Here is a 24,299-nt window from a genome sequence, read left to right on the forward strand (position 1 = left end):
TTCAGTTTAGTAATAGAAATGTAGCCGTGTTAGTCTGGTGTAGCTGAAGGAAAATGCAGGACTATGTAGCACTTTAAAGACTAACAAGATGGTTTATTAGATGATGAGCTTTCATGGGCCAGACCCACTTCCTCAGATCAAATAGTGGAAGAAAATAGTCACAACCATATATACCAAAGGATACAATTTAAAAAAAAATGAACACATATCAAAAGGACAAATCACATTTCAGAACAGAAGGGGGATGCAGGGAGAGGGGTATGTCCACACTAATACCAACCCTGGTACCTTCCCTTGCAACAAACCCCGTTGCCAGCTTTGTCCACATATTCATTCTGCTGATACCATTATTGGACCTAACCAAGTGAGTTATAAGATCAAGAACACGTATTCCTGCGCACCCAGAAATATAATTTATGCTATCATGTGCCGAAAGTGTCTGTCTGCTATGTACATTGGACAAACGTCTCAGACACTTCGCCCAAGGATTAATGCCCACAAAACAGATATCAGACAAGATCACAAAGAAAAAACTATTTCTTGCCATTTCAACCAGAAAGGACACTGTCTCAACGACTTAACCACCTGCATTCTGCTACAAAGACCTTTTACATCTGCACTTGAAAGGGAATCCTCTGAACTGTCATTCATGTTAAAATTCGACACTCTCCGGGGGGGGATTGAACAAAGACCCCAACTACCTTACCCATTACCAAGATAGCTTCCCCAATTATCACCTCTAATACCATTAGCTCACAGACATCTAACTTTCCCCACCTCTAATATCATTAACTCACAGACACTTACCTTCCTTCCTCCTCCCCTCCCTGCATCCCCCTTCTGTTCTGAAATGTGATTTGTCCTTTTCATACGTGTTAATTTTTTTAAATTGTATCCTTTGATATATATGGTTGTGACTATTTTCTTCCACTATTTGATCTGAGGAAGTGGGTCTGGCCCACGAAAGCTCATCATCTAATAGTCTTTAAAGTGCTACATAGTCCTGCATTTTGTTTTCAGTTTATACACTCTTTCTGTTTAAGCTTGTATTTTTATTGTACTCCTGCCTCATACTACTTGTGCTAAGGAGTCAGTGAGTGGTGCCTGGTGAGGTATTGATAGTCCTTAAAAACCTAGTGTACAGTTGGGCCCCAGCAGAGCAGTGAGATGACTGTATCCTCAGAGTTAAGTTTTCTCTAGCTTGAATGCAAAGAGCTAGGGCTTGAAAGTGGAAAATCCCAAAGGGTAACAAAGAAACTAGTCATCTGGCCAAGGATTCAAAAACACGAGGGCTGAGAAGTTGATGAGGGACTCAGAGGCAGGTTTCCTGAAAGGGAATATTTTGAATGCAGGGGTCAGAGAGAGATGCCGTGATTTGGAGAAGCCTTCAGCTGGAGAAGTCCAGTCCTACAGATGGGTTTTGTAACCTGAAAGGACACTGACCCAAATCCAAAAGAACATTTGAGTGCCAAGAATATTGAGGAAGGAAACAACAGACAGGTGGTGGTCTACTTAAATCTATGCATCTCTTTTACTGCCTAAAGTAAAGGGTATTCATTTTAGAAATCTTTCTGCAAAGTCTGCTTGCCCTTCCTATCACATGTCCTTGAAGGGAGTAATCTATAAACCAGAGTGTGTACAAGTTTGGAGCTCTGGGAAAGGATGAACTTAAGCTATTCGTGGATGTGTTCAGTAGGGATGTGAAAGTGTATCCAAGGGTGGGCAATAATTTTTGATGGGGGGGCACTCCAAGAATTTGGAAAGTGGTCAAGGGCCACACTCTTCCATATTAATGGAGGTGGTGTGGAGTCTGGGATGGCGGTTGGGTGTAGAACGAAGCTTGCAGTAAGGGATTGAGATGCAGGAGTGGGTGTGGAGTCTGGAGGGAGTTTGGGTGAAGGAGGCAGTTGTGACCTGGGTTAGGGGACTGTGGTGCAGAGGTTTGGGTTGTGACCTTGGGCAGGGGATTGGGTTATAGGATCTGGGAAGGGTTATAGGGGCAGAGGTTTTGGGGTATGCGGGGTAAGAGGGCAAAGGGTTGGGGTGCCAGAGGCAGGCTCTGGCTGAGAGGCATATCTGTTTGATTCCCAGTCAGCAGCCTTCTCAAGCAGACTCCCCTGCCTGCCCCCCCCCTCGCACTGGCTGCAGGGGCCATGTGGTTTTTGAACAGGTAGGAGGTTAATGGGAGTGGGTGGGGTGCTTCACAAGCTGCTGACAGGCAGCTCCCATTGACTGAAAACCGGCTAATAGGATTGTGCTGGGGGCGGAAGCAGTGCCTGAAGCCTCTCCGCCCTTCCCCGGGCTCACAGGTGTTCAAACAGAGACCTGCAATGGCTGCTTTTCTCAGCAGTGTTTGAGGGGCAAGCAGGGAGTCTGCCTGAGACTCCCTGCTGAGTCTGTGTACTGGATTTGGCAGCTTCCCGGGCTAGATGTGGCTCCCGGAGGGTAGGATTTTGCCCAGCCCTAATATACATGATTAACTGATGAGCCTGGGCTCATTGGTTAATGTTCATGGTTACATGCAGGCTCCCAGAAGGCATGGGGAGCCGTCTTAAAACCTGGCTCCTGGCGTGCAGCAACTTCCGGGAAGCCACCTGTTGCACTGTGCTGTTGCCTAAGGCCTTCCTGTCATGCGGCCTGAACAGGCTCCCTACCCATTTAACTGATTTAGTGGGATTTTACATCCCTAATGACTCTCTGGAAAGGGGAGATTAAGCTGACCTGGGACACTTGTACAATTTGTGTGTGAGAGAATCAGAGAAAATGGGAAATGTCCTCAAGGCTTCCAGAGACTGAGAAACTGTCAAGGAAAATGAAGGAGTCTTCCCTCCATCATGCTGCTTATAGGTTGCCTTTGGGATTCCATTCAGGAGCTGCTCTTCATTGTTCAGTATGGCGGGAAGTGGAGTTGGCGGGTGGAATTTGTGGCTGTGGCTTTTCTGGACTGGGTAATATGACTGAGAAAATCCATGAGTAGGGCTTGTCAGTATTTGTGAAAGAGTCTCATGAGTAGGTTTAAGCAATGAAGGGTGTCTTAAGCATGACTTTGAGTCCATGAATCTGCTGTATGCCAGATTGATGGGCTGAGGAATGTGTCTATGTGGAATTCATGTGGTCTGAAGTAGGAATGGAATTGAAGTGGAGATGTTAAATTTCGATTAACTAATTGAATAGTTGATGAGATTTCTATTGACTATTTGATTAGTCAATAAGGACTTGCATGGCGTTCCACCTTTGAAATGCCGAGTGGTCCCTGGGCTCCATGCAGCTGCTTCTGCTTTGAAATGTATGAGCCCCAGCGGCGACTTTTGTACATTTCAAAGTTGAAACACCACCGCTGCGCCCCTCTTCCCATGGAGCTGGAGCTGGGTAGAACTGGCTTTGAAGCCAGCTCCCCCAAAACCTCTCTGCTTCTCCCTCCTTGCTGCCTCTCTCTGATAGAGGAAACATGTGCGGGGGGGAAAGCATCTGGTCGATTAGTTGCCTACATCCCTAAATTGTAGATGGGTCTTTTCTGGGTTTGATTGGTTGGAATTCAAAGATGGTTGATGTGGCCATTTTTCCAATAGTAGTTTAAGAAGAATCAAGCCTGCTGTCTTTCAGGAATGTGGACTTCCTGTATTACTCTCTGTGGCCCTAGGTTTTGGTGGTGTCCATTAAATAAGATAAGATGCATGTGTAGAGAGAGGGTGAAATCATCAGCAACCTCTAGGTGTCCTGTGTACATGTGAGGAGGAAGCTGTCTTTTTCTTAGAACAATCAAAAATTCATTCTTCCTTTGTGGTTGCCTCGCTGATTAACAGCAATTGATGATTCTTTAATACGTAATTCTTCCCACCCTGCACCTGCCTTATGATATTACTGTAGTATTTGGGTTGATATTTTAAACCAAGAATAGTCAGAAATCAAAAGGAGTATTAAATTGAGACCCTCGCCCTGGAATTTCCTGATGTGCATTTAATGCCATAACTTTTCACTGTACCAGCTGAGTAGCTCTGAAAGAGGAGAGTAACAAAACAAAGTTAGAGGTTGATGATTTTATCTTAATGTGTATGGCTATGTGATGTGCACATTCACATGTTGGCCCCTGGATAGTACACTGATTTATGTGCTATAAATACTTTCAACTAACCAATGGGGTGAGGGTGTATTTGGATGTGCAGTCTAAGGGTGTGTCTAGACTACAGGGTTTTGTCGACAAAAGTGGACTTTTGTCTACAAAACTATACCTGCGTCTACATTACCACCAAGTTCAGTCGACATAATGTCGACGGCAGTAAACCTCACTCACGAGGAATAACGCCTTTTGTTGACAGAACTCTGTTGACAGAAGGCGTTATTGCATCTACACTGTCCTTTGCGTCTACACTCTCATGTTGACAAAACGGCTTGCTTTGTAGACAGAACTGGATGTAGTCTAGACGTTTTGTCAACAGTATCTGTCAACAAAGCCTCTGTCGACAAAAGTCTGTAGTCGAGACGTACCTTAAGAGTTCTGCAGTTTTTGAGAGGTGTTATGCCAAATTCCTTAGTATTGATGCAGTTCCTATGCCTTTCTTCGTGTGCTCATCAAGAGGGTTATGTAGATGTAAAGTCACACAAATATATAATTACATATGCAGAGCTTGTGTCTACATACTGGTACCTCATTAAAATTTGTAAACTTGTCTTGCATTTTTTAAAGTGCAAAAAAACCCAAAGCCCCTGAAATTGATGGTAAAAATGATAAACTTCATCCCAAAGGGTAATGAAGGCAAATTTTATAAAAGCCTAAAAATACCGACAAAAGCTGAAAATGACTTTAAATATAGCCATCATTAAGCTGGTGTGATGCTGCAACATTGTACCTTCGCTTGCCTAATTAAGTCTAAATTTAGACTATTTTTTTAATGGACTGTTTTATTCTTTGAGATGAATTATTGAGAGACAACTGCGGATCTGGCTGGATTCCATCTCAATCTTGAGCTGTTCCTTTTGTTGGTGTCAGCCCCCTGCTGCAAGCTCAGATTGCCTCTGGAAATTGAGAGAAACTCAATTCCTGCTGCTGGCAGAGCTGTCTCTGCTGCCTAAGGCAGTTCAGAACAATTTGATTTGAGTTTAATTATTATGTAATCTGTGCAGTCACTAGCATTTCAGTAAACAGGAAAGGGAGAAGTTTCCTTACAGTATTGTTTAATTTCAATGTGAGGAACAAATCTAAAGAAATTGTAGCTTCCTGCTGGCTTTTAGCTATTTAAACTATTAGCCAGAATAATTAAGAATGGGTAAGGTAGAAATGGTGACCTTAGCCTTTGTTTAGGGCTGGAAATGGATGACTCGAGAGGGATCACTTGATGATTACCTGTTTCTGTTCACTCCCTCTGGGGCATCTAGCATTGGTCACTGTTGGAAGACAGGGTACTGTGCTAGATAGACCTTTGGTCTGAGCCATTATTGCTGTTCTTACGCCTTAGCTCAGCCAGTTCTTATTGGAGCTGTGTACTGGGCACACCCCCTCACTTTCATCTTTAGATTGACTATCTGTACTATCTCTGTAGACAGGCCTTGAGGGCAATGTTATTTGGTGAGATGTGAAGGTTAGAAAGATCATGTAATTTGGAAAGATGAATGGTAACTGGATTCCACCAAACATACTATCAAATTTCTTTCTTTTTTTAAAAAAAAAGAATTTTTAGAGATATAATGTTATGAAACTGATCTGCTGTTGTCTTCACTAGTATCAGAGAAGATATAGCAGAAATGTCACTGGCATGCTTGGGAGTTTTGTAAATTTCAGCTATTCATCTGGAATATGGTGCTGAAGGAGTGATGGGAGATTTGTTTTTCCCTGAAACAAAAAACAGGACTATGTAGCCCTTTAAAGACTAACAAGATGGTTTGTTAGTCTTTAAAGGGCTACATAGTCCTGTTTTTTGTTTCAGCTAGACTAGACTAACATGGCTACATTTCTATTGTTTTTTCCCTATGAGCTTTGGTGGGTATAATATCTGCAGTATTTCTTTTCACCAGGAATGGTGGTTGTGGATGAGTTGCACATGCTGGGAGATTCTCACCGAGGATATCTGCTGGAACTCCTGCTCACCAAAGTTCGATTTGTTACAGAGAAAATTGCTAAAAGGTGGGTAGACCTTTGGGTTGCTTCAGTATTCAGGTTGCTTTTTGAGGGATTGGAGATATGAGTTGGCTCAAGAATTTGGTAAGCGTTCTGATCTAGGATCCCTCGGTTATTAAGGTTTTATTGCATCAGGAGGCTGTAATTGTAGTAAAAAACCTTTTTCCTCATTTTTTTAATTTGTGTTGATGTAAAATTCATTTTCTAAGAAAAGAAATTGGGATGAAGCTTTAACTTCAAATTTAAAGTAGATGAATTTTTCATTCTCAGGCGATGGTATCTCTATCACTGTTGCCTTGTTTTGGAGACTTTTTTTTTACAACCGAAAAGATTTCACCAAAAAATTGATGTGTGTGAAAGATGGATATGATCAGGCATCCTGTGGTAGACAAGGACATAGCTCAGAGAAAGACTTTGCATCTTTGTGGGACAGAGATAAAATGAAATCATTTAAATTTTTTTTCTTGTTTGTTTATAATTAAGAAATCAAAATATTATTTCCAAAGGAAAAGCACTAGCTGATTACAGCTTCTGCTGAGTTATTCCACCTGCTTATGTGTTACTATTTGACATACAAAAGATTAAAAAAACCTGTTATCTCATGTGTCTTCTGTACTAAACCATAAAACTTATAAACCCCACAATAAAATAGAGAGCCCTTTTTTTACTCTAAGTTTTAAGCCCTAAGAAGGAGTGGAAGGCTGAGACTAGGCATTGCTTTTGTGAACTTTATAAGAAAGGAAATTGTGTGTAATGGAAATTATATTGAAAAAGCAGTTCATACCAGATGTGATTTGGCTCGTTCTAGGACACAATTTGTGTTTGTAATTATTGTGGAGCTTTTCATGTTGGTATATGGGTTGGGCATTTACAGTCTGCCAATTAAGACCTGTAGAATGTGCAGCAAGTTAGGGTATGTCTACACTGCAAAGTTAATTCCAAAATACAGCTGTTATTTCAAATTAACTTCAATAGTGTCTATACATGCAAACCGCTATTTCGAAATTAATTCGAAATAGCAGAGCACTTAATTCGAATTTGGTAAACCTCATTCTGCGAGAAGCAATGCCAAATTCGAAATAGCTATTTCGAATTAAGTGTCTATACAGCACTTAATTCGAAATAGGGGACCTCCAGCCCTTCCCAGGGAGCCCTGGTGGCCACTCTGGGCACAACCAGGAAAACTTACTCTCCTCTCCCCCAGCCCCCGAGCCATTAAAGGGGTAGACCCTGGCCTCAGTGCTTGTGCCAGCTCCAAGCATGCCAGCCCAGAGCCAGCAGTGGCCACCAGGGCCCTTGACCCAGTGGCCCCAAAACATGAGCCAGCAAGCCACTGGCAGCCAGCCCTCCACAGCTCCCCAGGAGCAGTCTGCCTGCTCCCGGGAGCCTGACAGGGGCTGGAGAAGGCGGGCGCCTTCCTGGTCCAGGGTGGAGATCATGGACCTTATTCAGGTTTGGGCGGGATGCCCCCAACGTCCATGATCTCCTCACTAGACGGAGGAACACGGCTGTCTATGGCAGGATAGCTGCCAGCTTGGCCACCAAAGGCCACATGCGAACCCAGGAGCAGGTCTGCATGAAAATCAAGTTGGTTCAGTGAGACCCCCAACCCTGGGCCCTGAGCTTCCCTTCCCCCTTCCTCCCCTTGCTTCTCCTTTCTAGCTCCCTCCTCCCAGGTTTCCCCCTCCCTTCTCCCACCCTCTCTCTTCCCCTCTCCCACCTCCTTTTCTCAGTCTTCCCAGAGGTTCATCCCCACCAGTTTTGTTCAATAAACTCAGTTTCTATTTGCGAACATACGTGTCTTTTGTTTGACATCAGGAAGGGGGGCTAGAGAAGGGTAAGTGAAAGGAAGTGAGGGAGGAATGAGGCACGAGCCCCTGGTGGGGAGGACCGGGGTGGCTCTGAGGGCTTCTCGGGGTGGACGCTTTCCTTCAGGGCCTCCTGGATCCTGACAGCCCCCCAATGGACCCCCTGGAAGGCAGCCTGCAGCAAGTGCAGCTGGGCTCATGGCAATGACCTCACGAGATGCACCAGCGTGCCCAGGGGCAGCTCTGGCTCCATGTGGCCAAGTGCTGTGGTGTCCCGAGTGAGGGCACTCAGGGCACTCCAAGACAGGACTGCTTTGCTGTCCCTCATCGAGGTAGACAAGCAAGCGGGGAACCCTGAGAACTGTCTGTCCGGGGTGGGTGTAGGGTTCCTTTAAGCACAGAGCTCAGTTAGCCTCAGGCAGCAGCCCAACACACTAAGTCCTAACCTGATGCCCTGCTGGCACTGTTTCTGGCCAGCCTTAACTTTGGGTTCAGGGTCCACTCAGTGTGCAAGTGCTATTTCGAAATAGCAAAACGCTATTTCGAAATAGGTTGTGTGTGTAGATGCGTTAATTCTAATTAGCTTAATTCGAAATAGTTAATTCAAATTAAGCTAAACTCGAATTAACTCTGTAGTGTAGACAAGCTTTCAAAAAAAATCTATCCTATATTCTGTGGGTTTTGGATGGGTCAACATGCATTTGGTCAGTGTTTTAAATAGTTCTAGTTTTTTTACACAGATTTTTTTTTAAATAAGTTTTGAGCTTTACATCTTACATCCTTATTTAGGCATTTGAAAAATCAGGCCCCTTATTTAGAAGTTCTGAACACCCATTGCTTTTCTTTAATTTAACTGTAGCTAATGAATGCTCATCATTTGAGAATGAGGCAACTTATTTAATTGCCTAAATAAGGAACCTGACTTTCAATGACTGTTTTTGAAAACTTTAGTCTAAATGGAGTGGATTTGAAATAAGATACTTAAGATTATGAAAGTTATAGTGAAAAAACATCTGTCCCTTTTATTTCCATAATTCCATAAGTTGAATTCTTAAAATGAATGGCAAGGAAATCTTATTTTTTCCCCCTCATATATATTGTGGCAGTAAGTGCCTTCAGAGGCTAAACCTTGCAGCCACATTATTTTTTAATTATGCATAATTTTATGACCAGAGTAATTGTTGTAATGTATGCTGCGAGGAGAGTGCTCACTCTTCATGTATTCAGTGTACTGTTTGAGCATCAGGATCCCAGATTGGATAAATAGGATTTGCTATTTTGCACCAGAATGTTGCTGAAGGTTCTATTTTTCATTTTCTTTTAACCCATTATAGACAGACAAAGGAGAATACTTCTCCTATTTCTAACAGCATACAGATAGTAGGCATGAGTGCTACCCTTCCTAATCTGGACCATCTGGCCTCCTGGTTGAATGCTGAGCTGTACCATACTGATTTTCGTCCTGTACCCCTCATGGAATGGGTGAAAATTGGCAGTAATATTTATGATTCTTCAATGAAGCTGGTGAGGGAATTCCAACCCATGCTGCAAGTCAAGGTAATGACTGAATCTTATTAACTAGTTGCTCCAAGATAACGTTGCTTTTACTGTCTAACTTAAAAGAAGACTCTTAAAATGTATCAGTAGGTGTGTAATGTTTTAATCAGGTGACTCTATATTAGAAGCAAAGTAGGACTTAGGCCTAAAGATTCCCATTTCCTGTGATTTGGTTTTTATGGTAAACTCCTTTCAAAACCAGAATTTTCCCTAGCTAGTTCTAATTGTTCTTAGTATCCTTTGCTTCAGAGAGACGCTCCAACCCTTCTTTTGAACTAGGTTGGAGCTAACTGGACACACATGAACTAAGAATTCATAAATTCTAAGGCAAGAAAGAACTACTGTCATCATTCAGTGTGACCACTTGTATAAGACTGGCCGTATAACTTGCTGCAAATAATTTGTTTTTAGCTAGAGAATATCTTTAAGAACAACAAAAAATCCACTCTTGATTAAAATGTTTGCCAGTGTCAGCAAATTAAGTTATGATTTTGATTACATTGGGATGTAGCTTGTACAGCAGGTGCTTGTCCTACAACCCTAATAGATGGATGGCCTCTACCGTATTTTCATTTTCTATATCCATGCATTTCTTGACCTGAAAGCTTGCCTTCTACCACCTTTATTTTAACTTTTAAATCCCCAAGGACCTGTTGTGCAGTTGTCTATATCTAAGATTGTCCTAAACAGATTTAAAGTAACAGGACAAGAATTGTGTTGTCTTATACATACTCTGGTATTGTTGAGAGAGAAGTGTGAGGCAGAACTAAGGAAAGCCTCTGAATGGTGATTAAAGTGAAAAAAGGGTAATGTCATGGGAGGCATTCTACTATAGATCACCTAACTGAGAAGTGGATGAAGCTTTTTTTAAACTAACAACAAAACCATGCAAAGCATACGATTTGGTGGTGATAATACACTTCAGCTATCCAAATATCTGTTGGGAAAGTACTATAGCACGGCATAGATTATCCAGCAGGTTCTCTGGAATGCATTGAAAACAAATGTTTATTACAGAAGATAGAGGAAGCAACTTGGGGAGAAGAAGTTCCAGAATTGATTTTGACAAATAAGGAGGAACTAGTTGAGATTTCGAAGGTGGAAGGCAAGCTTGGTTGAAAATGATCATGAAATGATAGTTAATGATTTGAAGGGAATAGTAGAAGGGAAAACAGCAGAATAAATACAATGGATGGGAAGAAGGCAGAGTTTAGCAAACTCAACATATTGATAGATAAGACCCCTTGAGAAGCAAGTGTAAAGGAAAAAAATTCAGAGGAAAGAGCAGTTTTTTCAAGACACATTATTAAGGACATAAAACAAACTATCCCAATGCATAGGAAAAATATGGGAAGTATGTTAAGAGACCATCCTGCCTTAACCAGGAGATCTTCAGTGACTTAAAACTCCAAAAAAAAAATTATTCAAAAAGTGTAAAATGGGGCAAATTATGAAAGATGAGTATAGAAGAACACAGTATGTAGGGACAAAATTAGAAAGACCAAAGCACAAAACAGGATTAAATAGCTAAGGACATAAAAAGTAATAAGACTCCATTTTACAAAGATATTAGAAGCAAGAGGGTGGTGAAAGACAGTGTAGGCCAGGGGTGGGCAATAATTTTTGTAGGGGGGGGCACTTAATGACTTCTGGTACGTGGTCATTGGCTGGCTTCACCCCTGGAAGGGGCAGGTCCTGGGACAGGCGGGGAACGGCTGGGACTACCTTCCTCCCAGACTTCTTTGGAGCCAGAAGCTTTGAATTAAACACATAGCAAAGGGCTCACAGTGCCCAGCCCCACTGCTGCTGTGCAGCCTGGCAGCCACCTGGGGTTGCTGAAGCTATTTTAAGGCTGGTAGCTCCAGCCCCTGCAGAGGTAGTGCCACATCTGGGAGCTATTTAAATTAGGGATGTTAAATATTGGTTAATTGAATAGTCTATTAATCTTATGAATTCTTATTGGTTACTTGACTATTCTATAGTACCCGGGGCGGGGCCAGCAGCCAGTGTGCTCCAGCCCCGCTCCCACGAAGCCCCCTGCCACTCAGCACTGCTGCCTCTGTATTAGAGGCAGCAGTGTGGGGTGCCAGGCGGGAGCTGGTCCATGAGGGGAGACAGTTAAAAAAACCCAGCTCCCTTCATGGACCAGCTGCCTTTCACCCTACTTTGCTGCCTCTGATAGAGAGGCAACAGTGCAGGGTGGCAGTAGCCCCTGTCCAGAGAAGGTCTGAGCTCTCACACCTGGCGTGAGCTAGGACCGAGATGGGCTACCTGCCTACCTAGCTCCTATTACACTTTAAATGCAGAGCCGCAGCAGGGGTAGGTACTGCACCCATTGCAAGCCAGGACTGAGCCAGTCTGCTGGCCAGCCAGCTAAAAAATTTACTGGTGGGGCAGGGGAATGTGTGTAGTCTATATCATTAACCCAGAAGCTTCTGCTTATTGGTTAATCGAGTACACTATTACATCCCTAATTTAAACAGGATTCTGCTGCCTAAGCCACCTCCTGGAAATTCAGTGGCACAGGTAGGAGGATATAAATAGAAAGCGGCCAGATGCAGTCTGCGGGCTGGGTCAAAGTGTTGGGGGCTGCATCTTGCCCAGTCCTGGGGAAGGCCTATTTATTGCATCAGAAGGGAAGGACTAACAAAAAATGCAGTAATGGCTACATTGTTCATATGCCCCTTTTGTGTCCCCCCCCCAAAAAAAAAGTTTCAGCGATTGAATGACTAATATAGCGAAACTCAGTGTAAATAGAGTAGAATCAGACTGAAAGAACAAGTGACATGTTTACAAATAAAGCCTTTTGTGTCATCAAGAAAGTTTATTACTGTAGCCCATCATACAATCATGATTTGAGATAATAAAGATAAATACATGAGGAATGATTATACATGACTAAGCTAACACTTCCTCTGTGCAGCTAACTACAGCAATTCACAGTTCATTTAGTTCCTTATACGTACCCATGCTGTGATACATCCCTCACTTCATTGTTTGTCATGTCATTCCTAAGTGCACTGCCATGCCCCTGGGCACTTAAGAAACCCTGTTCTGTCAGCAGTGACATCAGGAATATCTTTAATGCCCACCAACTTGGAGTAAATCATATATCAGAAACTTCTACCACAGTTAATTTTCCACCAGCAAACTGGTTGGCAATGGAATTGAAGCAGTCTGGGGTCGCCAGACTGCTACAGCAACCTGCTTCTGGACCGGCAAGAATGAATTCTCTTTGATATGTCTTTATGCTGGCTTGTTGGAGCAAGATACTCATAAAGCTCCAGAAACATAGCTTTCTTCATAAGAAAGTTCTGATCTTGCTGCGGTTCATCCTGGATTTGCTTGATAATGTGATCCCTCCAGTCTGTGCTTGTGGCCCTGCATCAGAAGTGCTGGTCTACACAGCATCAATGGCTGTGCTGTTTTTACTTGGTAGCATCAGCCAATGGAAGTCTGTCATGCTTCCTTCTCTTTCTGCTCCATCATGAAATTCATCATGTACCTTTAGTGGGTTAGAAAATACTGCTGAAATTTCCACTGGCATGTCATGAAAATAAGGATGTTAAATTTAGATTTACTGGCTAATCAAATTGTCAATGCAATTTGCATCAACGATTCAATTAGTCAAGTAAGGGAGCCTCTGCCTTTGAAGTATAACTGCCGCCCCAGGGAAAGTGCTGCAGGGAGCACGGGGCCAGCAATTTCAAAGTGGCAGTGCCGCATGGAGCCCTGGCTCCACGTGGTGCTGCCGTATTGAAGCACTCCCACCTCTCTCTCTCCCCCCTCCTCTTGCTGCCTCTTTCTGATAGAGGCAGCAAGGGGGGAAGCGACTAGTAAAAGGCAAATATAATACCTATCTATGACAAGGGAAATAAGGACAACCCAAAGAATTGTGAACCAGTCAGCTTGACTTTGGTACCCAGAAAGATAATGGAGCAAACAATAAATTTGTAAGCACCTTTTAAGATAAGGAAACAAGTAACAGAATATCCTAGTTAAGAACAAACTGTATCAGACTTACCCTATCAAAGAATGATATTAGGTAGGTATCATAGAATCACAGGGTTGGAAGAAACCTCAGGAGGTCATTGAGTCCAACCCCCTGCCCAAAGCTGGACCAACAGCAACTAAATATTCCCAGCCAGGGATTTGTCAACCCAGGGTTTGTCAACCCAGGACTTAAACCTCTAGGGATGGAGATTCCACTACCTCCCTAGGTAACCCATTCCAGTGCTTCACCACCCTCCTAGTGAAATAGTTGTACGTAATATCCAACCTAAGGATTTTAAGGACTAGTCAACTATCCGATAAGCAAAAGCTTATCTACTAGTAAATTACTCACTATTTAACATCATTAATCCAACCTAGACTTTCCCCACTGCAACTTGACACCATTGCTCCTCATTCTGTCACCTTTCACTACAAAGAACAGCCTCTCTCCATGCTCTTTGGAATCTTCCTTCAGGTAGTGGAAGACTGCTATCAAATCCCTTCTCATGCTTTTGTGGATGAAATAAGTCCAAATCCCTCAGCCTCTCCTCATGAGTCATGTGCTTCAGCCTCCTAATAATTTTTGTTGCCTTCCACTGGACTTTCTCCAGTGCATCCTCATCCTTTCTGTAATGGGGGGGTCCAGAGTTGGACGCAATACTCCAGATGTGACTCCACCAGTGCCAAGTAAAGAGGAATAATCACTTCTCTAGATCTGCTGGCAGTGCTTCTCCTAATGCAACCAAATATGCCGTTAGCCTTCTTGGCTACAAGGGCACACTGTTGATTCATATCCAGCTTCTCATCCACTGTAATCCCCAGGTCTCTCTTTGCCCAACTGCTGCTTAGCCCATCAGTCCCCAGCCTGTAACAGTACCGTCCCAGGTACAGGACTCTGCACTTGTCCTTGTTGAACCTCATCCAATTTCTTTTGGCCCAGTCTTCTAATTTGTTTAGGTCACTCTGGACCCTGTCCCTGCCCTCCAGTGTATCTACCTCCCCCTAGCTTAGTGTCATCTGTGAATTTGCTGGGGGTGCAATCCATCTCCTTATCCAGGTCATTAATAAAGATGTTGAAAAAAAACAGCCCAGAACCGACCCTTGGGGCACCCTGCTTGATACTGACCAGCAACCAGATATCGAGCCGTTGATCACTACCCGTTTAGCCTGACAATCTACCCAGCTTTCTATCTACCTTACAGTCCATTTATCCAATCCATACTTCCTTAATTTGCTGGCAAGGAGACTGTGGGAGACTGTATCAAAAGCTTTGCTAACATCAAGATATATTACGTCCATCACCTTCCTCATATCCACAGAGCCAGTTACCTTGTCATAGAAGGCAATCATGTTGGTCAGGCGTGACTTGCCCTTGGTGAATCCATGTTGACTATTCCTGATCACTTTCCTCTCTTCCAAGTGCTTCAAAATGGATTTCTCGAGGATCACTTTCATGATTTTTCCAGGGACTGAGGAGAGGTTGACCATTTGTAGTTCCCTGGATTGCCTTCTTCCCTTTTTGAAAGATGGGCACTACATTTTCCTTTTTCCAATCATCTGAGTCTTCCCCTGATTGCCATGAGTTTTCAAAGATAATGGCCAATGGCTCTGCAATCATATCATCCAACTCCCTCAGCACCCTTGGATGCACTAGATCTGGCCCCATGGGTTTGTGTATGTCTAGCTTTTCTAAATAGTTCTTAACCTCTTCCTTCGCCACCGAGGGCTGCTCATCTCTTTCCCATTCTGTGCTGCCATATGCAGTACTCTGGGAGCTGACCTTGTCTGTGAAGCCAGAGGCAAAATCAAGCATTGAGTACTTCAGCTTTTCCCACATCATCTGTCACTAGGTTACCTCCCTTATCCAGTAAGGGTCCCACACCTTCCCTGATCACCCTCTTATTGCTAACATGCCTGTAAAAACTTTTCTTGTTACCCTTCACATACCTTGCTAGCTGCAATTCCAATTGCGCTTTGGCCTTCCTGGTTACAGCCCTGCATGCTTGAGCAATATATTTGTGTTCCTCCCTCGTCATCTGTCCAAGTTTTCATTTTCTGTAAGCTTCCTTTTTGTGTTTCATCTCACCCAGGATTACACTGTTAAGCCAAGCTGGTTGCCTACTGTATTTGTTTTTCTTACTGCGCATGATGATGATTTGTTCTTGTGCCTTCAATAAGGCTTCTTTAAAATACAGCCAACTCTCCTGGATTCCTTTCCCTTCATGTTAGCATGAAGGATCCTGCCCATCAGTTCTCTGAGGGAGTCAAAGTCTGCTTTTCTGAAGGCCATCATGGTTATTTTGCTGCTCTCCTTTCTTTTTTTGGTCAGGATCCTGAAATTGACCATCTCATGATCACTGCTTTCCAGGTTACCGCCCACAGCTACTTCTCCTGCTAATTCCTCCATGTTCATAAGCAGCAGGTCAAACTGTGCATGGCCCCTGGTTGGTTACTCCAGTACTTGTACCAGGAAGTTGTCCCCTGTATTCTCCAGAATCTTCCTGGATTGTCTGTGTACTGCTGTATTGGTCTCCCAACAGATGTCAGGGTAATTAAAGTCCCCCCTGAGAAACAGGTCCGGTGGTCTTGAAGCTTTTGTTAATTGTCTGAAGAAAGCCTCGTCTACTTCATCCACCTGATCTAGTGGTCTATAGCTGACACAAACCACATCACCCCTGTTGCTCTTGCCTCTAAGCTTAACCCAAAGACTCTCAACGGGTTTTTCTCCCACTATATACTGGAGCTCTGAGCAATCATACTACTCTCTTATATACAGTGCAAAACTCCTTCACCTTCTCGTCCCCATCTGCCCTTCCTGAACAGTTTATACCCTTTCAATCATCTGAGTTGTCCCACCAAGTCTCAGTTATTTCAATCAAATCACAGCTCTTTGACTGTGCCAGGACTTCTAATTCTTCCTGCTTGTTTCACCTTAAATAACTAGCTGATTGCCCTACCTTCTCACTACAAATTGATGGTCCTTTTTGCACCTTCCTCCTGGTGTTCCTACTTCCCCATTTATCTCAGGGCTTAGGTCACCAATGAACCTTGTTTAAAGCCCTACTCACTAGGTTTGCAAGGTTACCTGTGTATAGATGCTCTTCCTTCTCTTCATTAAAGGGATCCCATCTCTTCCTAGAAATCCTTGTGCCCAGAACAGTATCCAATGGTCGAAGAATGCAAAGCCCTCTTTCCGACACCACTTGCGCAACCACGCATTTACTTTCATAATTCAATGATCCCTACCTGGACCTTTTCTTTCAACACGGAGGGTGGATGAGAACACAACCTGTACCTCCGACTCATTGATCCTTCTGTTCAATGCTGCATAATCTGCAGTGACCCACTCAAGGTCATTCTTGGCAGAATTTTCAGTTCCTACATGGAGAAATAAGAAGGCATAGCAGTCTGAAGGTTTGATCAGTCTTGGAAGACTCTTGGTCACAGGTAAGTAGCACAATTCTCAAGATTACTGATCTAGATGGCCAATGGATGACTCGCTCCCTCTTAGGAGGGTAGCAAGCCTTGTTGATGGAGGAAGCAGTAGATGTGATGTATTTCGACTTTATTAAAGCTTTTGATGCAGAAGTGATCAACAGCATCCCTGTATCGTACCCTGCACACAAATATGCCTTGAGGTATTATTTGCCTATATTGTACCTTGCACACACACATGCCTTGAGGTATTATTTTAAAACTAATAATGTTGTGGTCAATAATATAATGAAATGTGTGTAGTAACATTATGTATAAAGTTATGAATTTCCCTTACAAGATGATAACGTGTTCCAAACCACACAGTTCTAACTAGGCAAAAGTTGTTAATCTAGCCTATCCTAAACACAAGATTATGTGTTTACCTCAATTTGCATACAAATAGTAAGCAGAGTCCTTGAAATAGCAAGAGGGGGAAATGGCAGGAGATGAGACAAATCTGCATTTCAGCAAACACAGGGGAGAAGAAAAAGCATGGAGCAACCTTCACCAGACTCTATGTTACTGCTTTTATTATTTGAATAAACTTTTCTTTGATGGAAAGTCCTCAGTAGAATCAACTTCAAAGTGTGACTGAACCATAAAAGTTAGAGGGTGGGGAAAAAGACTCCAATTTCATCTATCCTGATCTCTTTTTCCTATTTCACTTGTTAATCTCAGAAGATAGAGGAACCAGCCCTTTGACCTTGAGGGAGTTTCTCATCTGGGAATTTGGCTAGCAATGTCAATGAGAACCTGTGATAACATTTTTTACCTTGGGCCAACTTTAGCTTGTTAAGTTTTAGGTACCAGAAAGTGTTTTATCATGTGTTCATTTCTGACTTTAATACCCTTTTTCACGTGCTCACCTAAAATTAATCTCTTTGTAGTTAACCAGTTTAAAAAAAATAAACTGAACTGTTTGCTACTTTAAATGGAGTTACCAAACAGTTGAATAGTGATCCCTTGCAGGGCAACAGACCTCTGATATCTGAGCTGCCAATGAGAGGGCTGCATAGTTCAGCACACATGTTTTGGGGGAAAATTTGGAGCTGGGAGTTTATTGGGATCATACTGCAGGTGATATCGAAGGCTGTTGTTAGCCTGCCTGTGACTGGTGTGTGTTGACAAGCTGCTGGGGCAGAGTTACTGGACTGGGGCCATAACTATACACAGACACTTAGAGTGGGACTGCTCACAGTCTACCAGTATACAAGTCAAAATTGGGAGCTACAATAGCAAAGCATTGTGAGGCATGCAAGGTTACATAGTAGGCATTGACACAACTCCTCACTTGTTTGGATTGCATCCTGGAATATGGTAACTGTTTCACATGATCTCCTTATAACCAAAGAAGGGAAGTATATGCAAGTTGACCCTACTGTAAAAGGTGGGTGCACAACTAGGTGGAAAACTCTACACAGAGAGAGATTATCAGTGTTCACAGTGAAGCTGGAAGAACATATCAATTGGGATCCTACAGAGATCTGTCCTGTGTCCAGTTCTAGTCAGCGTCTTCATAAATGATTTAGGTAAGGGCACAGAAAATACACTTAAAGTTTCAGGGTGATTCCAAGCTGGTAGAAGTTGCTATCTTTCTGGAGGGCAGGATTAGAATTTGAAACACACTTGGCAATTGGAGAAATTATCTGAAATGTGTAGGATGAAATTCAGTACGGACAAATGCAATATAGTACACTTTGTGCAATTAATTATTTCTTCCTAATACTAAATAGGAAATGACTGCTAGAGAAGAATTACTACAGGCAGTCCCCGGGTTACGTACAAGATAGGGACTGTAGGTTTGTTCTTAAGTTGAATTTGTATGTAAGTCGGAACTGGTACATATTGTAGGGGAAACTCTAGCCAAACATTTTTTTTAGTTTTGGATAGCATAGGGAAAGGTTAACTCCCCTCTAATGTTTGTTTTGCTGTCTGTTCCCCTGTTCAGAAGATTTCACATCTATTTCTGTCCCTGTGACAAACTCAGGACTAAAGGAGTAACTCATCAAATACCAAACAGCTCTGCACCATGCTTTGAGCTAATAGCTTTATTTCCACACACCACCCAGGGTTCTAGGAGGAGGGTCCTTTTTTTGCTAACACAATGAGGCCAGCACTTTATTTGTTTTGGTGGAGTCTTTGTTTGCCCAGGGAGCCCAGCATGTATAGGGGGAGGAGGGGCGGAGAGGCTGCTTTTGTCTGCTGTTTGGCAGCCTGTTGCTCAGGGGAGAGGGCAGCCTGTTGCTGGCGGGGGGGGGGAGGGGGGAGGCGTGCAGGATGCGAGGCCGCGGGGGGGGGCAGCGGGCGTGGGGAGGCACTTTTCCTCTGCCCGGCAGCTCTGCGGGATCCCTGTCCCTGTGGCCAGCTGCTGCAGGCAGAGGCCAGTTGGAGCCGGCCGAAGAGGAGGAGGAGGTGGATTCTAGGACCCAGGTGAGCGAGCCCCGGGGACGCTGCTGCGCTCCGGAGCCCCGGCATGTATAGAGGGGAGGAGGGGCAGAGAGGCTGCTTTTGTCTGTTCGGCAGCCTGTTGCTCAGGGGACGGGGCAGCCTGTTGCTGGCAGGGAGTTGGGGGGGGGGCAGCGGGCGTGGAGAGGCACTTTTCCTCTGCCCGGCAGCTCTGCGGGACCCCAGTCGGAGCCGGCCCGAAGAGGAGGAGGATCCTAGGACCCAGGTGAGTGAGCCCCGGGAATGCTGCTGCGCATGTGCGGGAGTTGCCTCACCCCGTTCGTATCTAGGGATCCGACGTAAGTCGGATCCACGTAAGTCGGGGACTGCCTGTATATAAAAAGATCTGGGGGGATATAAAGTATCACAAACTAAATGAGTGGTCCATATAATACAGTTGCAAAAACTTGACCATCATTCTAAGATGTATTAGCAGAATTGTGGTAAGCAAGTCATGAGAAATAATTCTTCTCCTCTACTAAGCTGATAAGGCCTGTAGTTCTGTATACAGTTCTGGGTGCCACACATTGGGAAAGATGTGGGCAAATTGGAGAAAGTCCAGAGGGGAGCAGCAAAAATGGTTAAAGGTCTAGAAAATGTCCTGTATGGAAAGATCGGAAAAAATTGGGTTTGGTTAGTCAGAAGAGAAGATTGAGGGATGAGCATGGAATATGATAGCAGTCTTCAAGTATGCAAAAGGTGGTTATAAAGAAGAAGATGAATTGTTTTCTTGATCCACTAAGACTAGAATGAGAAGTAATGGGCTTAAAGTGTAGCAAGAGAGGTGTAGGTCAGACATTAAGAAAAATGTTCAAACTGTATATTAAGCACTGTTGCCTGAAGTTAGACAAATGTTTGTCAGAGATGGTTTAGATAATACTTAGACTTGCCTCAGTGGAGAGTGCTGGATGATGTGACCTGTCAAGGTCCCTTCCAGTGCAACATTTCTGTAATTCTAAGACCAGCTCAGCCTGTTACATAAAATAAGCAAAAGTTGGAGAGAAGCAAAAAAACTGGATTTGTTTAAATGAAAGAAATTTCATCAGAGATCATAGTTTGGCTTAACAGATGGTGGGATTCCAGAAACCAAAAGAAATGCTCACAATTGCAATGACTGGAGCTATATATTTATTGGATCATTTTGATGGGATGAGGTGGCTCCTATCCTTTTTCTAGAGGTTACTTGGTAATATGTATAAGTGGAAGTGGGCAGGAAAGCCAAGTTTGTAGACTCAATAGACTAAGGGAAGGAATTTCATCTTCAAGGTGGCCACTAAATTCCTGGAATCTACCATCGTGGTCTTATACCTTTGTCATGATCCTGCAAGATGTCATGGCTAGACTGGGCAAAGAAAGGGACCCAAATGACATCACCCCTTCTTCTGGGGTTGGCTGAATAAGACTTTATATGCATCTGAAGTTTCTGCTACTGCTTTCTCCTAGTGTAATATTGTTTTTTCCTTCCCTAGATGATTTATGCTTTATCCTTTATTACTCCTTTGGCCTTCTGCCTAAAATCAATTTAAATATCCAGAACAAATTCATGTCAGGAACATGTTTTTAACCTATTATATAAGAAGCAAGCTATTGACAAAGGTTGTAATCTGACTAGTAAGAGTTTGCGAAGTCTCTGACTATTAAAATTATGTGCTTTGCCTGTAATTTCTAAATAAATTAAGTTTTAAGTACATATACATAAAATAGCAAGAAGTTATACTTCTTTTCCTTTTCTCGGGAGTGTATATGTTTGCTTTGTTTTATCTTAAAATAAAGTTGAACTTTAACCACTCAATGGTTATCTTCAATATCACCTAAAGAAACTGCTAGAATAAGGGAATTTTCCATATAAAAAAACCCTATACAGCTAAAGGGAAAGTGAATAAAGAAACTGTTAAAAATTTTTACTTTAAGCATCTGAAACTTCAGAAGTTAACTGTTCTTTGCATTTTAGTACAAGGTTAAAAAGGTTTTAATTGTGATTATAACAATAGTATAAACTAGGGATAATTGGATCTAAATCTTCAGATTTATCTGATGTTGGGCCCAAGACATGTACACATCAATGAAACTATACTAATCCCTAGAATTTCAAAGATCAAGAAAACTCAGCTCCCTTTCTTTCCCTTATTTCTCTCTGAATTTGTATAAGGGATTTGAAGTGTGAGGTCATAATGGCAGCACTTGCAATCCCTGTATGACACACGAGTTTGTTGAAAGAATTATTTGTCTCAATTCAGGGAGATGAAGATCATATTGTGAGCCTGTGTTATGAAACTATTCGTGATGGTCATTCAGTCCTGCTCTTCTGTCCATCGAAGAACTGGTGTGAAAAACTGGCAGACATCATAGCCAGGGAATTCTACAACCTTCAGCTCTGGTCCTTGCAGCATGCTGAGAGTAAGAGGGGATGGGGAAGGAGCTTACTTAGGAGACTGTGAGCTGCACTGTGCTCGTGTAGCAAAGTAATTTTGATGAGAGCTATAAACATATTCTTTCTCTTTCCTGACTGAAGGGTTTACGAAAACGTCAGAACTTTTACCAGTTGCCTTGGACAAGAAAGCAATAGAGGAGGTGATGGACCAGCTGAGGCGCTCACCCTCAGGTCTGGATTCTGTTCTCAAGCGTACTTTACCATGGGGAGTGGCATTTCATCATGCAGGTATTTCTTAGCTGTTAATGCATTTCTCATTAGCTTACTATTATAGATATTAATGTAGTTGTACTTACCAGTCACATTCTGATGTCTTTTGTCACTTATAGGACAAAATCTCATTGCCAGTCACAGCTAAAGCTAAGCCTGAGGTTCTTTTTATGGCAAACTTTCTCTCTATCTATTTCAGCACATAGGACAGCAACAATTTACAAGTAATGAATTATAACCAAGTAATGAATCATAACTAAGACAGTTTGCAAAATGATAAACTTTGTTAGTGAGTTAAGACAATTTACACAACCAAACACTGAATCAGACAGGTGAAGATGAACAGGAACAGTTATTCTGTGTTTCTGACAAAAGGTGAAAATGTAAAGAAAGAAAGACTGTCACTATTAGTGGTAGCTGTTTGCTGTTTACTCCAAATCTGTGATTTGTTTCTCAGATTAGCCTTTCAGAAGGAATGTGCCTGATTGGAAGCAAGGTGCAATTGTTGGAAGAAGTTTCCACATCCGCCCTGGTGGTAGAAATCAGTGGAGACTACAACAAATGTGCAAACAGTGACCAGAATTCAGAGACAACTAGGGTGTGTAGTTAACCTTGAGAGAAATCCTGGTCTGAAATTCCTACAGGTTAAGCATTCATTTGATCTCTACACTTAGACTGGAAAATATTGAAAGTAAAGAGCTGTGGTGTGCTGAATCAACCGAAGAAAGCTCTTCTCTCCCCATGAGTTACTTGGGGTACATCTAGACTACATGCCTCTGTCGCCAGAGGCATGTAGATTAGGCTACCAGACATAGTAAAATAAAGCGGCGATTTAAATAATCGCCGTTTCATTTAAATTTACATGGCTGCCACGCTGAGCTGACAAACAACTGATCAGCTGTTTGTCGGCTCAGCGCGATAGTCTGGACGCGCGGGTGGCGACATCAAAGGTATTTGTCGACCACCCAGGTAAACCTCATCCCAGGAGGCTTACCGGGGTGGTTGACAAATACCTTTGATGTCGACACCCGCACGTCCAGACTATCGCGCTGAGCCGACAAACAGCTGATCAGTTGTTTGTCGGCTCAGCGCGGCAGCCATGTAAATTTAAATGAAGCGGCGATTATTTAAATCGCCGCTTTATTTTACTATGTCTGGTAGCCTAATCTACATGCCTCTGGCGACAGAGGCATGTAGTCTAGACGTACCCTTGGATACCACTAACTATGTAGTTAATGGAAAACTACTCAAGCTAATATGGCATTCTTTTCTGGAGACTTCCAGTGGTCCCACTGCCTTTCAGCTCCACTGAATTTAAAAATAGCCCAAACTTGAAACATAAGTGTGGGAACTAGAGGTGTGGGGGATTCTGCAGCACCCCCCGGGCTCCTGGCCTAGCACCCATGGTCCTCGCCTCTCTGCTTGCTGTGGGCTCTGCTTCTGGCTTTGGGCCTGGGGTCCTGGCTGTTGGTCCTGTGTGCCAGGGGTTCTGCTTTGGCCTCACGCCCTGGGGGATTGTCTGCCAGCCTTGGGTCCTGGCTGCTGGTTTTACACACCAGGGCATTACCCCAGCCTCAGCTGAGAGGAAGGGGAGAGATGGGAGGAGACGGTAAGTTGAGGGTGTCAACACTCCCACTCAAAAATGTTTCTGCACCACTACCTTGAAAGTATGCCAACAAAAGTTCATTTTTCAAAACAAGATTCCCAGTGTACATCAGGTTCCTTCTTGATGTGACTTTGAGTAACTTTAGCTCCTTTGTGAGTCCCAGGATAAGAGCTCTTCAGTTTATAGGCCTTAAACTTGATAGTTTATCCCTCATGGGGAAACTGGCTTGTTGGCTCCATCATCACAACAGCCCACTAAGAGAAGGAGGTCAAACTGATGAGTGAACCTGAGAAGAGTGACTTAAAAAGAAAGATGGAGCTGAATATAGAGAAATTGGTAGAAAAAAGTCTACCAATATTTCAAGCCTACTAGGGGGCTTCACCCCCTGCTCGCTATGCTCACCAACCCATCCCCCTTCCCAGGGTAGGCAGCCCGACTTTTTCCCACCAGCCACTGGGGAGGGCCAGGCTGAGGCGTGGCAGTCCTGGACTGCCCCCCAGCCATCGGGCAGGGGCGAGGCAGTGCCAGCCCTGGCTCTACCCACTCCATCCTGGCCACACCAGCCCCAGCTGTCTCCCCCTGGCTGCTGGGCGGTTTGGCTGGACTGAGGCCACAGCAGCCTTGGCTCCTCCCCAGAGCACCAGGAAGGGAGGAGGCCAC

General features: G+C 43.5%; 1 protein-coding gene across 4 annotated transcripts in view; it reads left to right on the forward strand.

Annotated features, from left to right (window-relative positions):
- POLQ (DNA polymerase theta) overlaps window positions 1–24,299 on the forward strand; it is a 134,130-nt gene that overhangs the window by 7,247 nt on the left and 102,584 nt on the right. For all 4 annotated transcript variants that reach the window (XR_012897156.2, XM_075905142.2, XM_014578482.4 and 1 more), the window contains exons 5-8: window positions 6,010–6,118; window positions 9,255–9,477; window positions 21,630–21,789; window positions 21,905–22,051. Coding sequence is in view for 3 of the 4 variants with exons in the window: in XM_075905142.2 (XP_075761257.2) it covers window positions 6,010–6,118; window positions 9,255–9,477; window positions 21,630–21,789; window positions 21,905–22,051 (639 nt within the window). In the remaining variant the exon portion in view is untranslated. The remainder of the gene's footprint in view (window positions 1–6,009; window positions 6,119–9,254; window positions 9,478–21,629; window positions 21,790–21,904; window positions 22,052–24,299) is intronic.

The sequence above is a fragment of the Pelodiscus sinensis genome, chromosome 1 (assembly GCF_052426305.1).
Source record: "Pelodiscus sinensis isolate ZL-2025 chromosome 1, ASM5242630v1, whole genome shotgun sequence".
NCBI lineage: Eukaryota > Metazoa > Chordata > Testudines > Trionychidae > Pelodiscus > Pelodiscus sinensis.